This window comes from Mirounga angustirostris, unplaced genomic scaffold (assembly GCF_029215605.1).
Source record: "Mirounga angustirostris isolate CCGP_5_RB_7025 unplaced genomic scaffold, mMirAng1.0.hap1 SCAF_13, whole genome shotgun sequence".
Taxonomy (NCBI): domain Eukaryota; kingdom Metazoa; phylum Chordata; class Mammalia; order Carnivora; family Phocidae; genus Mirounga; species Mirounga angustirostris.
In genome coordinates, this window is record NW_026991721.1 from 103266605 (window position 1) to 103281659 (window position 15055).

General features: G+C 34.4%; 1 protein-coding gene and 1 pseudogene across 1 annotated transcript; both read right to left on the minus strand.

Annotated features, from left to right (window-relative positions):
* Nucleotides 1-1644: 1644 nt before the first annotated feature.
* LOC123856598 (shootin-1-like) lies at nucleotides 1645-2249 on the minus strand. The gene has a single exon (XM_045892755.3). It carries the CDS (start codon nucleotides 2212-2214, stop codon nucleotides 1702-1704), a length of 513 nt encoding a protein of 170 aa, XP_045748711.1. The 5' UTR covers nucleotides 2215-2249; the 3' UTR covers nucleotides 1645-1701.
* Nucleotides 2250-3516: 1267 nt separating this feature from the next.
* Nucleotides 3517-4014, minus strand: LOC123856783 (small ribosomal subunit protein eS24-like; annotated as a pseudogene).
* Between the last annotated feature and the right edge of the window lie 11041 nt (nucleotides 4015-15055).

Here is a 15055-nt window from a genome sequence, read left to right on the forward strand (position 1 = left end):
TGGGCATAAAGTGTTATCTCACTGTGATTTTGATTTTCATTCCCCTAATGATTGATGATGTTGAACATATTTTCATGTTCTTATTGGTCCTTTGTGTATCTTCTTTGGAGAAACATCTATTCAATTCCTCTACCAATTTTTTTAATATGTCTTTTTGTTGTTCAGTCACAGAAGTTCCTTGTACAATCTGGACGTTACAATATACAATTTGTAAATATTTTCTCCCATTCTGTAGGTTGTCTTTTCATTTTCTTAATAATGTCCTTTGATGCACAAATGTTTTCAATTTTAACGAAGCCCAATTTATCTTGTTGTTGTTGCCTATATTTTGATGTCATAATTAAGAATCCATTGTCAAATTCAAAGTTATTAAGATTTTCCCTTATGTTTTCTTCTAAGATTTTTATGATTTTAGCTCTAACATTTAGGTCATTGCCCAATTTGAGTTAATTTTTGTATGTAGCATGAAGCAGGGGTCCAAATTTGTTCTTTTGCATGGGGAAATTCAGTAGTCCCAGGCCTATTTTTTGAAGATACTGTTCTTCCCACATTGAAAAGAACTGGCACCCTTGTCAAAAATTAAATGACCATAGACACACAGGTTTATTTCTAGGTTTGCAATTTTATTCCATTGGTCAACACGTACATCTATGCCAATACCACACTGTTTTGATTATAGTAGCTTTGTAGTAACTTTTGAAATTGGGAAGTAGGGATCCAACAAATTTGTTCTTCTTTTTCAAGACTGTTTTGGCTGTTTGGTGTTCAGTGGAATTCCATAAAATCTTGAGGATTGGTTTTTCCATTTCTTCAAAAAGGCTGTTGGAATTTTGATAGAAATTGCAATGAATCCATAGATAGGTTTGGGTAACACTGATATCTTAACAAGATTAAATCTTCCTACCCATGAATATAGGACTTCTTCAGTTTATTTCAGAAATATGTTGTAGTTTTCAGTGTATAAATCTTCATCTCCTTCATCAAATTATTCCTAACAGTTTATTTTTACATACTACTACAAATAGAATTTCTTTCTTAATTCTCTTTTCAGCTCATTCTTTGCAGGTGTACAGAAGTACAAGTGATTTTTTATGTTGATATTATACCCTACAACTTTGCTGAATTCATTTATGATCTCTAGTAGCTTTTTTTGTAGATTATTTGGGACTTTATATATAGAGGATCACGTTAGCTGATACAGAGATAGTTTTACTTCTTTCTTTCCAATTTTGATGTTCTTTATTTTTTTTAACTTGTCTAACTGCTCTGGCTACGACTTCCAGTACAGTGTTGAATGGCTTTGGGAAAGTGGGCATCTTTGTCTTGTTCCTGATCAGGCAAAGTTTTCAGTCTTTCACGACTGATGTCATCTGTGAGTTTTTATTATGTTGAGGAAGTTTCTTTCTATTCCTAGTTTTCTGAGCTTGTTTTATTTATTTTTTTTTAGGCATTGGCTAAATATATTTTTATACATTCTTTCTTTTGCTTAACAAAAATATCTCAATGCATAGTCCATATATTTAAGAATTTTTACACACTGGTTGTTTCCATCAAGACAGTGCTTTCAAAAGTGCCTAATCCCAAATGAGAAAGTAATTCATAACGCACCAACATTACGTCCTATCGTGATTCTCAACCAGGTTACTCCTTGGGACATTTAAATCCGAAATTTTTTGAAGCAGGGCCCAAGTTCTAAAGTTCTCAGGTGATTCCAATGGGCAACCAGGGCTGAGAAACATTATCCAAAATATGCTCAGTGGCGAAGCCAAGAGTCCCACCTTTGATCTGCTTCTGACACTGCACAGAGACACAGGTCTCTGCGGTGCCTTCTGGGTCTGTGCTAACATCTTCGTCATCGATGTTGATCTCCTCGGTGATTACATCTGGTCCCAGCTTGGCCCTGTACAACATGCTGATTCTTTTCAATGTTTTATTTTCTTTATTTAGCTTTGTCGCCAGAGCTTCAGCACTCTCTTGACAAGTCTTCTCTATTTCAAGATGGTTCTGCATAAAATTGACTTCTTCTATAACCATGTGAGAAATTTTCTGAAATTCCTCCAGTTTTTTAACAGCTTCATCTCGTTCTTGCCTAATTTTGTCACACTTCTCCTTTGTTTTCTGGTTGTCTGCTCTGAGGTCTTCATATTCGCCTATGGCTTGCTCCTTCAGACTGGTGATGAGCTGCAGCTGCTTCTCCCCGTCTGAGCTGTTCATTTTGGCAGGTGGGGCCAGGAATAAAGGAAAGGAGGGAAAGGTGAGGGGTGCAGTGGGGGGAGGGGGCCTGAGCTTGTTTTATTATGAAAGGTGTTGGATTTGTAAAGTGCCTTTTATTTTTTGTCAATTGAGATAATCATGTACTTATTTTCCTTTATCCTATTAATGTGGTATATTAAATTGATTGATTTTATTATTTTGAACCATTTTTGCATTACTAGGATAAATCCCAGTTGGTTGTAGTGCATCATCCTTTTATTATGCTATTGGGTCTGATGTGTTAGTATTTTGTTGAGACTTTTTGCATCTATATTCACAAGGGATATTCGCCTATTATATTCTTCTAATGTTTTTATCTGGCTTTGACATGGTTACGCTGGCCTCATAGAATGAGTTGAAAGTATTCCCACCTCTTCAATTTTTTCTGGAAGAATTTGAGAAGGATTGGTGTTAATTCTTCTTTAAATGTTTGGTAAAGTTCACCATTGAAGTCACCTGGTCCTGGACTTTTCACTCTTAGAAAGTTTTCATTCTTGATTTTATCTTTTTTTTTTTTTTGGTTGAACTTCTGTTGAGATTTTAGTTTTGGTTTTTGTTTTTTTTTAATTTCCCTTAAGATTTCTTATTTGGCTCAATAATTATTTGGAATTGCATTGTTTCATTTCCATAACTCTGGGGATGTCCAAATATCTTTGGGGATTGTCCGAGCTACCTTTCTGGTGTTGATTTCTCGTTTAATTCCAGTTGGTTTGAGAACATATTTTTTATGATTTCTATTCTTTTAAATTTTAGTTGTGTTTCATGGGCAAGAATGTGTTCTATCTTGGTTAATGTTCCATGTGAGTTTGAGATAAAAGTGTATTCTGTTTTGTGAAGGAGTATTCTATAAATGTCAATTAGATCAAGTTGACTGATAGTGCTGATCAGTTCAACTATATTCTTAATGATTTTCTGTCTGCTTGATCTGTCAGTTACTGAAAAAGAAGTATTGGTATCTCCAACCACGATAGTGAATTTGTGACTTTCTCCTTTCACTTCCCTCAACCTTTGCCTCATAATTTTGGCACTATGCAGTCAGATGCATACACATTTAAGATTATTATTTCTTCTTAGACAACTGACCTTTTATTATTATGTGACACCCTTCTTTTACCCAACAATTTTTCTTATTCTGAAATCTGTTTTGTTTGAATTAATATAGTTACTCCAGCTTTCTTTTGATTAGTGGTAATATCATCTTTCTCCATCCCTTTACTAATATCCTATCTAAGTACTTATAATTAAACTGAATTTTTTTTCACATTAACATTCTTAGGTTATTGATCCTCTCATGAAAAATCTGCACAACCACCACAGATAAAGCCACTGCAGCATCTTTACTCCTTCTGTTGTCCAATCTCCAGCTCACTTCTTTTTGCCAGCACCAACATTGGTTTTTGCAGTCCCCCTGACTTCCTTCATTCTGTTCTTGCATTCCTTTCACTATTTTCTTGATGTCTTTTTCTTCTCATACAGGCCATGTCTTGCAAGTCTGTGTTTGGGTTCATTTTTCTTTGCATAATCCAAGGAATCATAAATCATGCCAAAGCCAGTTGTCTTGCCACCACCAAAATGGGTTCTGAATCCAAACACAAATATGACATCTGGTGTGGTCTTGTACATTTTGACTAGTTTTTCCCGAATTTCTGTCTTAGGTACTGTTGCCTTTCTGGGGTGAAGAACATCAATGACCATCTGTTCCTGCTGAAGTAGTCAGTTAGTCATGAACTTCCTGGTCCAGATAGTTACTGTGTCATTCATGATGGCGGCCAAGCTTCAAGCAGCCGGGGAGGAAAAGAGTTAAACTGAATTTCTTGTAGACAAAACATAGTTTTGTCTTATTTTATCTATTTTGACATTCTGTCTTTTAATTGATGTATTTATACTGCTCATATTTAAAGTGATATTGACATAGTTAGATTGCTATCTACCATATTTGTACCTGGTTTGTATTTATGGTATTTGTTTATTTATATCTTTTCCTTCACTTTCTTTTTTTTTTCATTTTAATTGAGCACTTTATGATTTCCTTTTATCTCTTTTTAAAAAAAAATTTAGTAGTTTCTCAATCCCAAAATTTGTATGGAATCAGAAAAGACCCCTAATTGCCAAGGAAATGTTGAAAAAGAAAAACAAAGCTGGGGGGCATCACGTTGCCAGATTTCAAGCTATATTACAAAGCAACGATCACCAAGACAGCATGGTACTGGCACAAAAACAGACATATACACCAATGGAACAGAATAGAGAGCCCAGATATGGACCCTCAACTCTATGGTCAAATAATCTTCGACAGAGCAGGAAAAAATATGCAATGGAAAAAAGACTGTCTCTTCAATAAATGGTGCTGGAAAAATTGGACAGCCACATGCAGAAGAATGAAACTCGACCATTCTCTAACACCATACACAAAGATAAACTCAAAATGGATAAAAGACCTCAATGTGAGACAGGAATCCATCAAAATCCTAGAGGAGAACATAGGCAGTAACCTCTTCAACATCGGCCACAGCAACTTCTTTCAAGATACATCTCCAAAGGCTAGTGAAACAAAAGCAAAAATGAACTTTTGGAACTTCATCAAGTTAAAAAGCTTCTGCACAGCAAAGGAAACAGTCAACAAAACAAAGAGGCAACCCACAGAATGGGAGAAGATATTTGCAAATGACACTACAAACAAAGTTCTGATTTCCAAGATCTATAAAGAACTTCTCAAACTCAACACCCAAAAAACAAATAATCAAGTCAAAAAATGGGCAGAAGACATGAAAAGACACTTATCAAAGGAAGACATACAAATGGCTATCAGACACATAAAAAAAATGTTCATCATCATTAGCCATCAGGGAAATTCAAATCAAAACATTGAGAAACCACCTTGCACCAGTTAGAATGGCAAAAATTGACAAGGCAAGGAACAACAAATGTTGGAGAGGTTGTGGAGAAAGGGGAACCCTCTTACACTGTTGGTGGGAATGCAAGTTGGTACAGCCACTTTGGAAAACAGTGTGAAGGTTCCTCAAAGAATTAAAAACAGAGCTAGCCTATAACCCAGCAATTGCACTCCTGGGTATTTACCCCAAAGACACAGATGTAGTGAAAAGAAGGGCCATATGCACCCAAAGGTTCATAGCAGCAATGTCCACAATAGCCAAACTGTGGAAAGAGCTGACATGCCCTTCAACAGATGAATGGATAAAGAAGATGTGGTCCATATATACAATGGAATATTACTCAGCCATCAGAAAGGACGAATACCCAACTTTTACATCAACATGGATGGGACTGGAGGAGATTATGCTAAGTGAAATAAGTCAAGCAGACAAAGTCAATTATCATATGATTTCACTTATTTGTGGAACATAAGGAATAGCATGGAGGACATTAGGAGAAAGAAAGGAAAAATGAAGGGGGGGGAATTGGAGGGGGAGACAAACCATGAAAGACTATGGACTCTGAAAAACAAACTGAGGATTTTAGAGGGGAGGGGGGTGGGGGAATGGGTTACCTGGTGATGGGTATTAAGTACTGCATGGAGCACTGGGTGTTACACAAAAACAATGAATCGTGGATCACTACATCAAAAATTAATGATGTATTGTATGGTGACTAACATAACAAAATAAAATAAAATATTTAACAAATTTAGTAGTTTCTCTAGTGTTTCCAATATACATTTTTAATTACTCTAACTCATTTATTGATTGATTGATTGATTTTTGCCTTCCCCCAACTCCATATTTAAATAACACTATACCACTTCATGTGTAATACAGTTACCTTATAACACATAATTTCCAAATCCTTTCATTCCTCATGAGATTGCTGAAATTCATCTCACTTATTATCCACATGCTTTAGTCAATCAATACATTATTATTAATTGTACCTTAAGTAAGCTATTTTTAAGGTTAACTAAGAATAAGGAAAAGAAAAGGTTTTTATTTATTCCTTCTCTAGCATTATATTTATTGTGATATAGGTCACGAATTTCTTATCAATATAATTTTACATGAACCTGAAGAATTATTTTAACATTTCTTACAGTGCAGGAATAATGGCAATCAATTCTTTTAGTTATTATTATTGAAGGGCAGTTTTACTTGATATAGAATTCTAGCCTATAGTTAGAAGTTAATGAGTTTTTTTCTTCTAACACTTTAAATATTTTACTATACTGTCTTCTTGCTTGCATAGCTTCTGTAATCTCTAGGCCCAATGTGGGGCTCAAACTCATGACCTTGAGATCAAGAGTCATATACTCTACTGTCTGAGCCAGCCAGGTGGCTTTGCTTGCATAGCTTCTGCAGGAAACTCTGCTGTAATTTTTATTTCATCTTATATAAGTAATGTCCCTTTCCCCCACCTTTGGTTTTTTTTTCAATATTTCCTCTGTGTGTTTGGATTTATGTAGCTTGAACATAATATTCCTAGATGTAGTTTGTGTTTGTGTGTGTATGTGTGTCTGTTTGGTTGGTTGGTGTTTGGTTTTTATCCTTATTGGTATTCTCGGAGATTTCTGGATCTGTAATGTTCTCTTATCATTAATTCTGGAAAATTCTTGCCCATTATTACTTCAAATATTTTTCTGCTCTGTTCTCTTTCTCCTCCTTCTAGTATTCCAATCATACATATGTAATCCTTTTGAAAATTTCCCACAGATTCTGAATGTTCTGTTTGGGTTTTTTTCTTCTCCCTTTTTCTTGTTGCATTTCAGTTTAGAAAATTTCTGTTGACCTACCCTGAAGCTTATTGACTCTGTCCTCACCTGTATTGACTCTACTGATGATCCAATTAAATGCATTCTTCATTTCTGTTGGTGTTTTTTATTTATGGCATTTCCTTTTGATTCTTTCTTAGAGTTCCCATCTCTCTACTTACATTATTCACTTATTTTTGGATGTTGTCAACTTTTTCCATTAGAATCCTTAACATATTAATTGTGGCTATTTAAAAATCTGTCTGATAATCACAACTATAACATACCTGATTCTAATTTTGATTCTTGCTTTGTCTGTTTTTTCTTGCATTTGACATAGTTTGTAATTTTTTGTTGAAAGCCAGACATGTATTGGATAATAGGAACTGGGGTGAATGTGTATTTTATGTGAAGATTTATGTTTATTTAGCTAGGTGTTGAGCTGTATTTAATGTTGGCCAGAGCTTTGAAATTCTTCCAGTGTCCTTGGCTTTGTCTCCCCTCCTGATTTGGGGTTTTCCTAGTACTCTTCCTCAAAGAGAGTCTATATCTGCAGCTCATTCAAGTTTAAATCCCTGTTATCATTCTAGAACCCTGTTAGTTTGATGGTAAAAGGTGGGAATGGGGAGGGGGTGTGATTTAATCTCAAACTTTTAGTGGGCTTGTGTCTTTGAGCTGTGACCTCCCCAAATGTTTCTTCAATGGTATAATTCTATCCTCCCACCAACGTGAGACAGGAAGGAGTTGGCCAAATTCCCTTATCCCAGCTGAGAGAACAGTCTGGTAAAGTCTTTCCCCTTCAAGAGACAGCCTTTTTTTGGAAAATTCTCTGAATTACTTCACAATGATAACTTTATCCATCCCTCTATTAGTGCCACCAGGAAATCTTTCTTGGATCTTCACTTTGAGAACCTGCTCATGTTCAGAGGATGTCACAGGTAACATCCACAAAGTCAGCACATGAGCCTCTCCAGAGGGTGCCTTAAGTTTCCCTTTATTATGGTGTCTGGTTTCTCCCAGAGCATACAATTAAAGAATGAATTGTCTGCTCTCTATAGGACCCAAACACTCATAGAAGTGTTTGGGAATCATGATACCCTGTATGTCATGATGATCTCATTATTTAGATGTATGATATTAACTTCCAAATGTTTGGGGATTTCAAAGATCATATTGTTACTAATTTCTAATTTAATTCCACAGTTTCACAGAGTATGTACTGTATGATTCAATCTTTTGGCATTTATTCAGACATGTTTTATGGCTAAGCATGTAATTTTTTTACTTGAAAACAATGAATATGTATTCTGAAATTGGTGGGTGCAGTGTTCTATAATGTCAATTTGGTCAAGTCATCCATTCTATATCTTTAATGATTTTTGTGTGTGTGTTTATCTCAGGCAAATCAGTTAATACATTTCTGAAAATAGACATAGATTCTTTTCCTTTTCCCTAAAGTTTTGTCTGTTTTTTCTACATGAATTTTTAGGCTCTATTATTAGCTATATATACATTTAGAATAGTTTTTTTTAACAGATGAGTTAACCTTGTATTATTATGAAATAACCCTCCTTATTTGTAATAATATACTTTGTCTCAAAGTCTACTTATTTGTATTAATGTGGCCATATCAGCATTATCTTTGTATGATATACCTTTTTTCACCTTTTGCTTTCAACTTGTTTCTTTACATTTAAAACATTTTTCCTATAAATCACAAATAGTTTTTTTTCAGCCTTAAAATCTCTTCCTTTTAACTGAAGAGTTAGTATATTTACACTTAATGTAAATATTAATATGGCCAGGCTTAGGTCTCTCATCTTCCTATTTAGTTGTCATTTGACCCATTTGTGTACTGTTCCTCTGTTTCTCTTTCCTGTTTTCTTTTTAGTATACCTTTAATTTTTTTATTATATTGTATCTCTTTCAATTTTCATTTTTAATGGTTGCTATATTTTAATTTTTTTTTTAAGATTTTATTTATTTGCGAGAGAGAGAATGAGAGACAGAGAGCATGAGAGGGAGGAGGGTCAGAGGGAGAAGCAGACTCCCCGCTGAGCAGGGAGCCCGATGTGGGACTCGATCCCGGGACTCCAGGATCATGACCTGAGCCAAAGGCAGTCACTTAACCAACTGAGCCACCCAGGCGCCCCTAATGGTTGCTATATTTTATTAAGCATCTTATGATAACAGTCTACCTTCAAGTAATATTGTACAATTTTATAAAGAACATAAAAAACTTACTTTATAGTTTGATTTACCTCTGCCCCATTCCTTTTTATGCTCTCTTGCCTTCTATGTATGCTATAAACCCATAATATATTGTTGTTGTTTTAGTGAGTGGACTTTTAATGTATACTTTAACCAAGAATTTTATATTTACCCTTTCTGGTGCTGTTAATTCCTACTGACAGATCCTCAGTTTCACCTACTATCATTTCCATTCAGACTTAAGAACATTTTACTTTTTAGCACTTCTTGTAATGGAGGTTTACTAAAGATGAATTTTCTGTTCCTGTCTGCAAACATATTTATTTCATCTTCATCTTCATTTTCATTTTTTTATTCTGAAATAATTGTAGGCTTATAGATAAGTTGCAAAAATAGTGTAGAGTTTGCATATATATTTTACCAGTTTCCTCTAGTATCAACACTTACAAGAAAACCAAGAAACTGCCATTCATACAATATAATGTACTAAACTACACAATATTCTAAACTAAATTCTGCCATTTTCAAATTTCATCAGTTTCCCCATAGTGTCATTTTTCTTGTCCAGGATCCAATCCAAGTCCTCACATTGCATTCAATTTGTGCAGATCCTTAGTCTCCTCCAGTAACTGACAGATCCTTATTCTTTGACTTGCATGACCTTGAAATTTTATGAGTATGGGTCAGTTATTGTGTGGACCAATTAATGATTTATTTTTGAGTAAGTTGTACTTATACATTTTTGTCAAGAAAACCATAGGCATGATATTGTATTCCTGTCTCAGGGATCCCATGACTACTCACTGGTTTGGCAATTACTCACAGGACTCAAAGATATATTCACAGCTAAAGTTGTTACAGCAAAAGATGATGTGCAAGAAGAGCAGGAAAAAGATATATAGACATATGCTAAAAAAGTCTTTACCATCCCTTTGTCATCCTTTTGCAGGACAAAGATACACAGACATATTTTTCTTTCTAGCTGTGACCTACAGGAATGTGTATGAGATATCCTTGCCCAAGAAAGCCAGCTGGAGTCTTGGAATCCAAAATTCCTAACAGGAGCTGGTCACACAGGCACATCTCTGCCACATGGCCAGACCCTGGACCAGGTTCTAAGTAAATACCATGAATCTTCGTATTTACTTCAAACATGCCAATAACCTGGTTTATCTCGAGCCACTACTTTAGGCATATGGAATAACATCATTACCAATTAATTCTGTGATTATTCTAAAGTTTTCAGAATTTGACAAAGAGCCATCATTCTGGCTACAGAGATAAGCAAGAACTGAACAAAATGGACCTACTACATTAACTGTATTCACAGAGTTTTTAAGTGTCTTATATAAGGGGAACACAAGATGTTAATTTGTCTTACTACTAGTTTTACTGACTTTGATCATTTAGTTAGGGTGCTGTCTGTTGGGCATTTATCCCAGAGAAAGTACAATTTATATTCACACAAAAACCTGTACATGAATGTTCATAGCAGCTTTATTCATAATAGCATTTCCTTTTTAATTGATAAATACTTTGGGAGAAATATTTTGAGGCTATATTAATAGCCTATGTCTCCTCAAATTTTTGACCACCGATTTTAGCATAATTGGTAGATATTATATAAATACTTATTTTTGCGAATTTTCCCTAATGGTTATTTAATATTTCTCTAATTTCTTCTCCATATTTATTTGGGGTTTCTCTGTATAAAAGAGTGGTCTCTTCCATTTATATGTTTATTCATTAATTTGTATCAGTTTATTCCTATGGATATTTTATCATATGAATTATAATCTGATACTCTTTATTATTTGTTTTGTTGCTCAAATTATTCCAGCACTAGGCACTGGGAACTCCTTCTGTTGACATTTGTGTTGGTATTGTTGCTTTGTCATTCCACCATCCTTTTTCTTTAATTAAACTTTGTTTTTTGAGATAACTATAAATTTGTATGCACTTGTAAGAAATAACACAGAAAGAACCCTGTACGTTTTACTCAAGCTCTTCTACATGGGAGAGCTTGCAAATTATAGCACAATATCACAATCAGCATACTGACATGGATACAATCCACCTATCATATTCATATTTTTCCAGTTTAATTTGTACTTGTGTATTTAGTTCTGTGCAATTTTATCACTTGTTCAATTTTATGTATTCACCACTATAGTCAAGATACAGAACAGTTTCAATACCATAGGATCCTTTGTGTGTCCGTTTTATAAACTCCACCTTCCTCTGACCACCCTCCCCACCATGGTCCCTAACACTTGGCAACCACTAATCCATTTTCTATTTCTAAACCTTTGTCAATTCAAAAATGTTATATAAATGGACTCACTGTATATAATCTTTAGGGAATGGCTTTTTTCATTCAGCATAATCCACTGGAGATTAATCTAAGTTGTGGTGTGTATAAATTCATTCTTTTTTATTACTAATATGCCACGGTTGAGATATTCAATAGGTTTTTTACCCATTCACTCATCAAAGAACATCTTTCTTCCCCCCTACTTTTGGGCTATTATGAATAAAGTTACTATAAACATTCATGTACAGATTTTTGTGTGAATTTAAGTTTTTATTGCTCTTGAATAAATTCCCAAAGTGCAATTTCTGGACCCAACGATTTCGCATGTTTAATTTTATATAAGAAACTGTTAAACTGTTTTCCTGAGTGACTGTACAATTTTACATTCCTACCAGAAATGTATGAGTTATCCAGTTTCTCCTTATACATGTTTAAGCACTTCCTTATATTCTGACTTCACAAGATGTGTAAGGTTCACCTTGAACTTTCCATGTCTCAATCCTAGAATCAATTTCTCCAACAAGTTCTGGTTCCTTTTGTTGCAAAATGGTATTTTCTCAATGTCTGAGCTCTAGCTACTCTTATTTCTCCTAGGCTCTTTCAGCAAAGAGCTATGAAATATATTGAAGTATTTAAACACCTGTGTGTGTACGTACAATGTGACATATATTTCTTGATTGTATATATATATTTAAAAGCCATGGGTAATACATACTGATACCTTCGATTGCAATCCAATATTACAAGTTTTATTCCACTGTTTCCTACTTCCTTATTTGTAAATTCTATGAGAAACCTTGTTCTCCTTATCTATAATGTATTCACTTATTTGCTTACTCTTACCATACACATAAAGTAGTTAGAGAATTCGTAACCCATATACTTATGATAATAGAATTACTAATTAGACCACCATATTTCCCTGTAGTTCTTTTTGCCTTTAGCCTTATAATATACAGTCAAAATACTGCTTCCCAACATTATTTAGGTTAGTTCTTTTCTTCCTTATACCCTTTAATGTAGTTATGTTATTTATTCATACACTGCATTTGAGGTAAAGTTGGGTTAATTGGATACTGTTTGAATTCCATTTTAAGTTTTCCTTACAACATGGTTAATTTTAACTATTTATTTTCTGGAGCATATAAAATGTTACAATGGTTCTAATAGCCAAAATTATACAAGCTGTTATGCTTCAAGAAGTTATCACCCCATCTTCATCCCTACTAACCTGTCCCCCATTACCCACTCCTTTCCAGCACTTTCCCAGCCTCCTATAAGTATCCAATCTCTAGTATCTGGTGTAGCCTTCCAGTATTTCTTTTGCACAAAAGACTGATATGTATATTATTACACCTTCTCTTTCTTCCTTGAATGGTACTACACTATAGCTACTCTTCTTTTGTTTGTTTATTTTACCCATTAACATATCCTAGAAATTATTCAAGATCTGTTCCTAGAGATCTATCTTATTTTTTTGACAACTGCTTTATACTTCTTTGTGTGGATATACTATTTATTCAACCACCACTCTCCTATGCATGGACATTTTGATTATTTCCAATATTTTGCTATTACAAACAATGCCACAATGAATAAGCTGTGCATATGTATATTTGTATTGCAGAGGTGTATCTTGTTTTTGTTTTTGTTTTTTCAAAGATTTTATTTATTTATTTATTTGAGAGAGAGAGAGAGAGGGAGTGCATGAGCAGGGGGGAGGAGCAGAGAGAAAATCAGGCTCCCAGCTAAGCAGGGAGCCCAACATGAGGCTGATCCCAGGACTCTGGGATCATGACCTGAGGTGAAGGCAGACGCTTAACCAACTAGGCCACCCAGGCACCCCAGCTAGATGTGTATCTTAAGGTTATATTCCTAGAAGTGAGATTTATAGGTCGGGGGTAAGTGCATATGTAGTTTTAGGAGGGATTGTCACGTTTTCTTTCAAAAGGGTTGAACCAATTTGCATTTCCAATTGCACTGTATGAGGGCCTGTTTCTCCACATTATTGCCAGGAGTATTTTGTTAGTCTAATAATCATCTCTAAATTTATTTTGCAAATTATCTGTTATTTTTCTTTTTTCTTCTTTTTTTTTTTTTTTAGTCTTTTGTCCCTCATTTTTTTTCAAGTCATCAAACTTATCAATCTTTTACTGGTTCAGGATTTTGGATCATATTTAGATCGCATTCCCCTATAACATGGCTAAATAAGAATTCATCTTTACTTTCTTGTAGTACTTGAAATTTAGTCTTGTATATGGTGTGAGATATGGATGTAATTTTAACTTCTTGCAAATTGCTACCCGGTTGTCCCAGAATCATCTATCTATTTTTACCACCAGTGATTTGAATTACCTTTTTAAAAAATGTTTTTTCTAGAAATAGAATTTTAGCTTGACAGTATTTTTTATTCTAAGCTCCTTGAAAATGTCATTTCATTGCTTTCTGGTTTCTATTGTTCCTGGTGAAAAATCATCGTAATTTGTATTATTATCCCTACATGTGCAATCTGTTTTATTTTCTCTGGCATTTTAAAGATTCTCTGTCTCTCTGTCTCTCTGTCTCTCTCTCTCTCTCTTTTAAATAGCAGTTGTGATGTACCTACATGTGGGTTTATTTCCATTTATCTTTCTTGGGATCACTGGTCCCAGGTCTTTGGTTTGATATCCATATTAGAAAGTTTTTAGCCATTATTTCTTCAAATAATTTTCTGCTTTCCTTTCAGGGACTCCAAGTACATCCATGTATGACTTCTTGATATTATTCCACAAATCTCAGTCACTCTGTTTCATTTCCTATTTTCATGAAAATGAAAATGTCCACACAAAGACTTATACATCAATGTTCTTAACAGCATTATTCAAAATAGCCAAAAACTGGAAGCAACCCAAGTGTTCATCAACTGGTAAATGGATAAGCAAAATAAAATGAGATACTATTCAGGATAAGAGGCAATAAAAAGGAAAGAAGTACTGATATATGATACAACATGCTTACCTAAGTCTGAAGGCAGGGAGATGGGGATGGAAAATAACTGTATATGGGCATATGAGTTTTTTCTTGTTTTTTTTTCTCCCCTTTTACCTCTTCAGGCTGCCCCCTGACCTCCTAGAGCAGTTTACTCAACCTCTTCTTTTCCGAATCATAATTTTTATTTAAATGTGTTTCTTCTATTGGACACAAGCTCCTAAGGGCACAGACTATGCTAGATACCCACATATATATTATATATTATGTATTATATATTGTATGTTATATATATATGCATGTGTATGTGCTTTGTATATGTATATAAAACAGTTTTTTTATTTATCAATGGGCATCTAGGTTGTTTCCACATCCTGTCTATTCTAAATAATGCTACAATTAACATGGGGGTACAGATATCTTGTTAAGTTCATGCTTTTATTTTTATTTTTGGATAAATACCCAGAAGTGGAATTGCTGCATCTTATAGTAGTTCTATTTTTAATTTTTTGAGGAACCTCCACTCTGTTTTCCATAGTGGCCGCACCAAATGACATTCCCACCCGCAGTGCACAAGGTTTCCCTTTCCCTGCATCTTTGCCAACACTTGT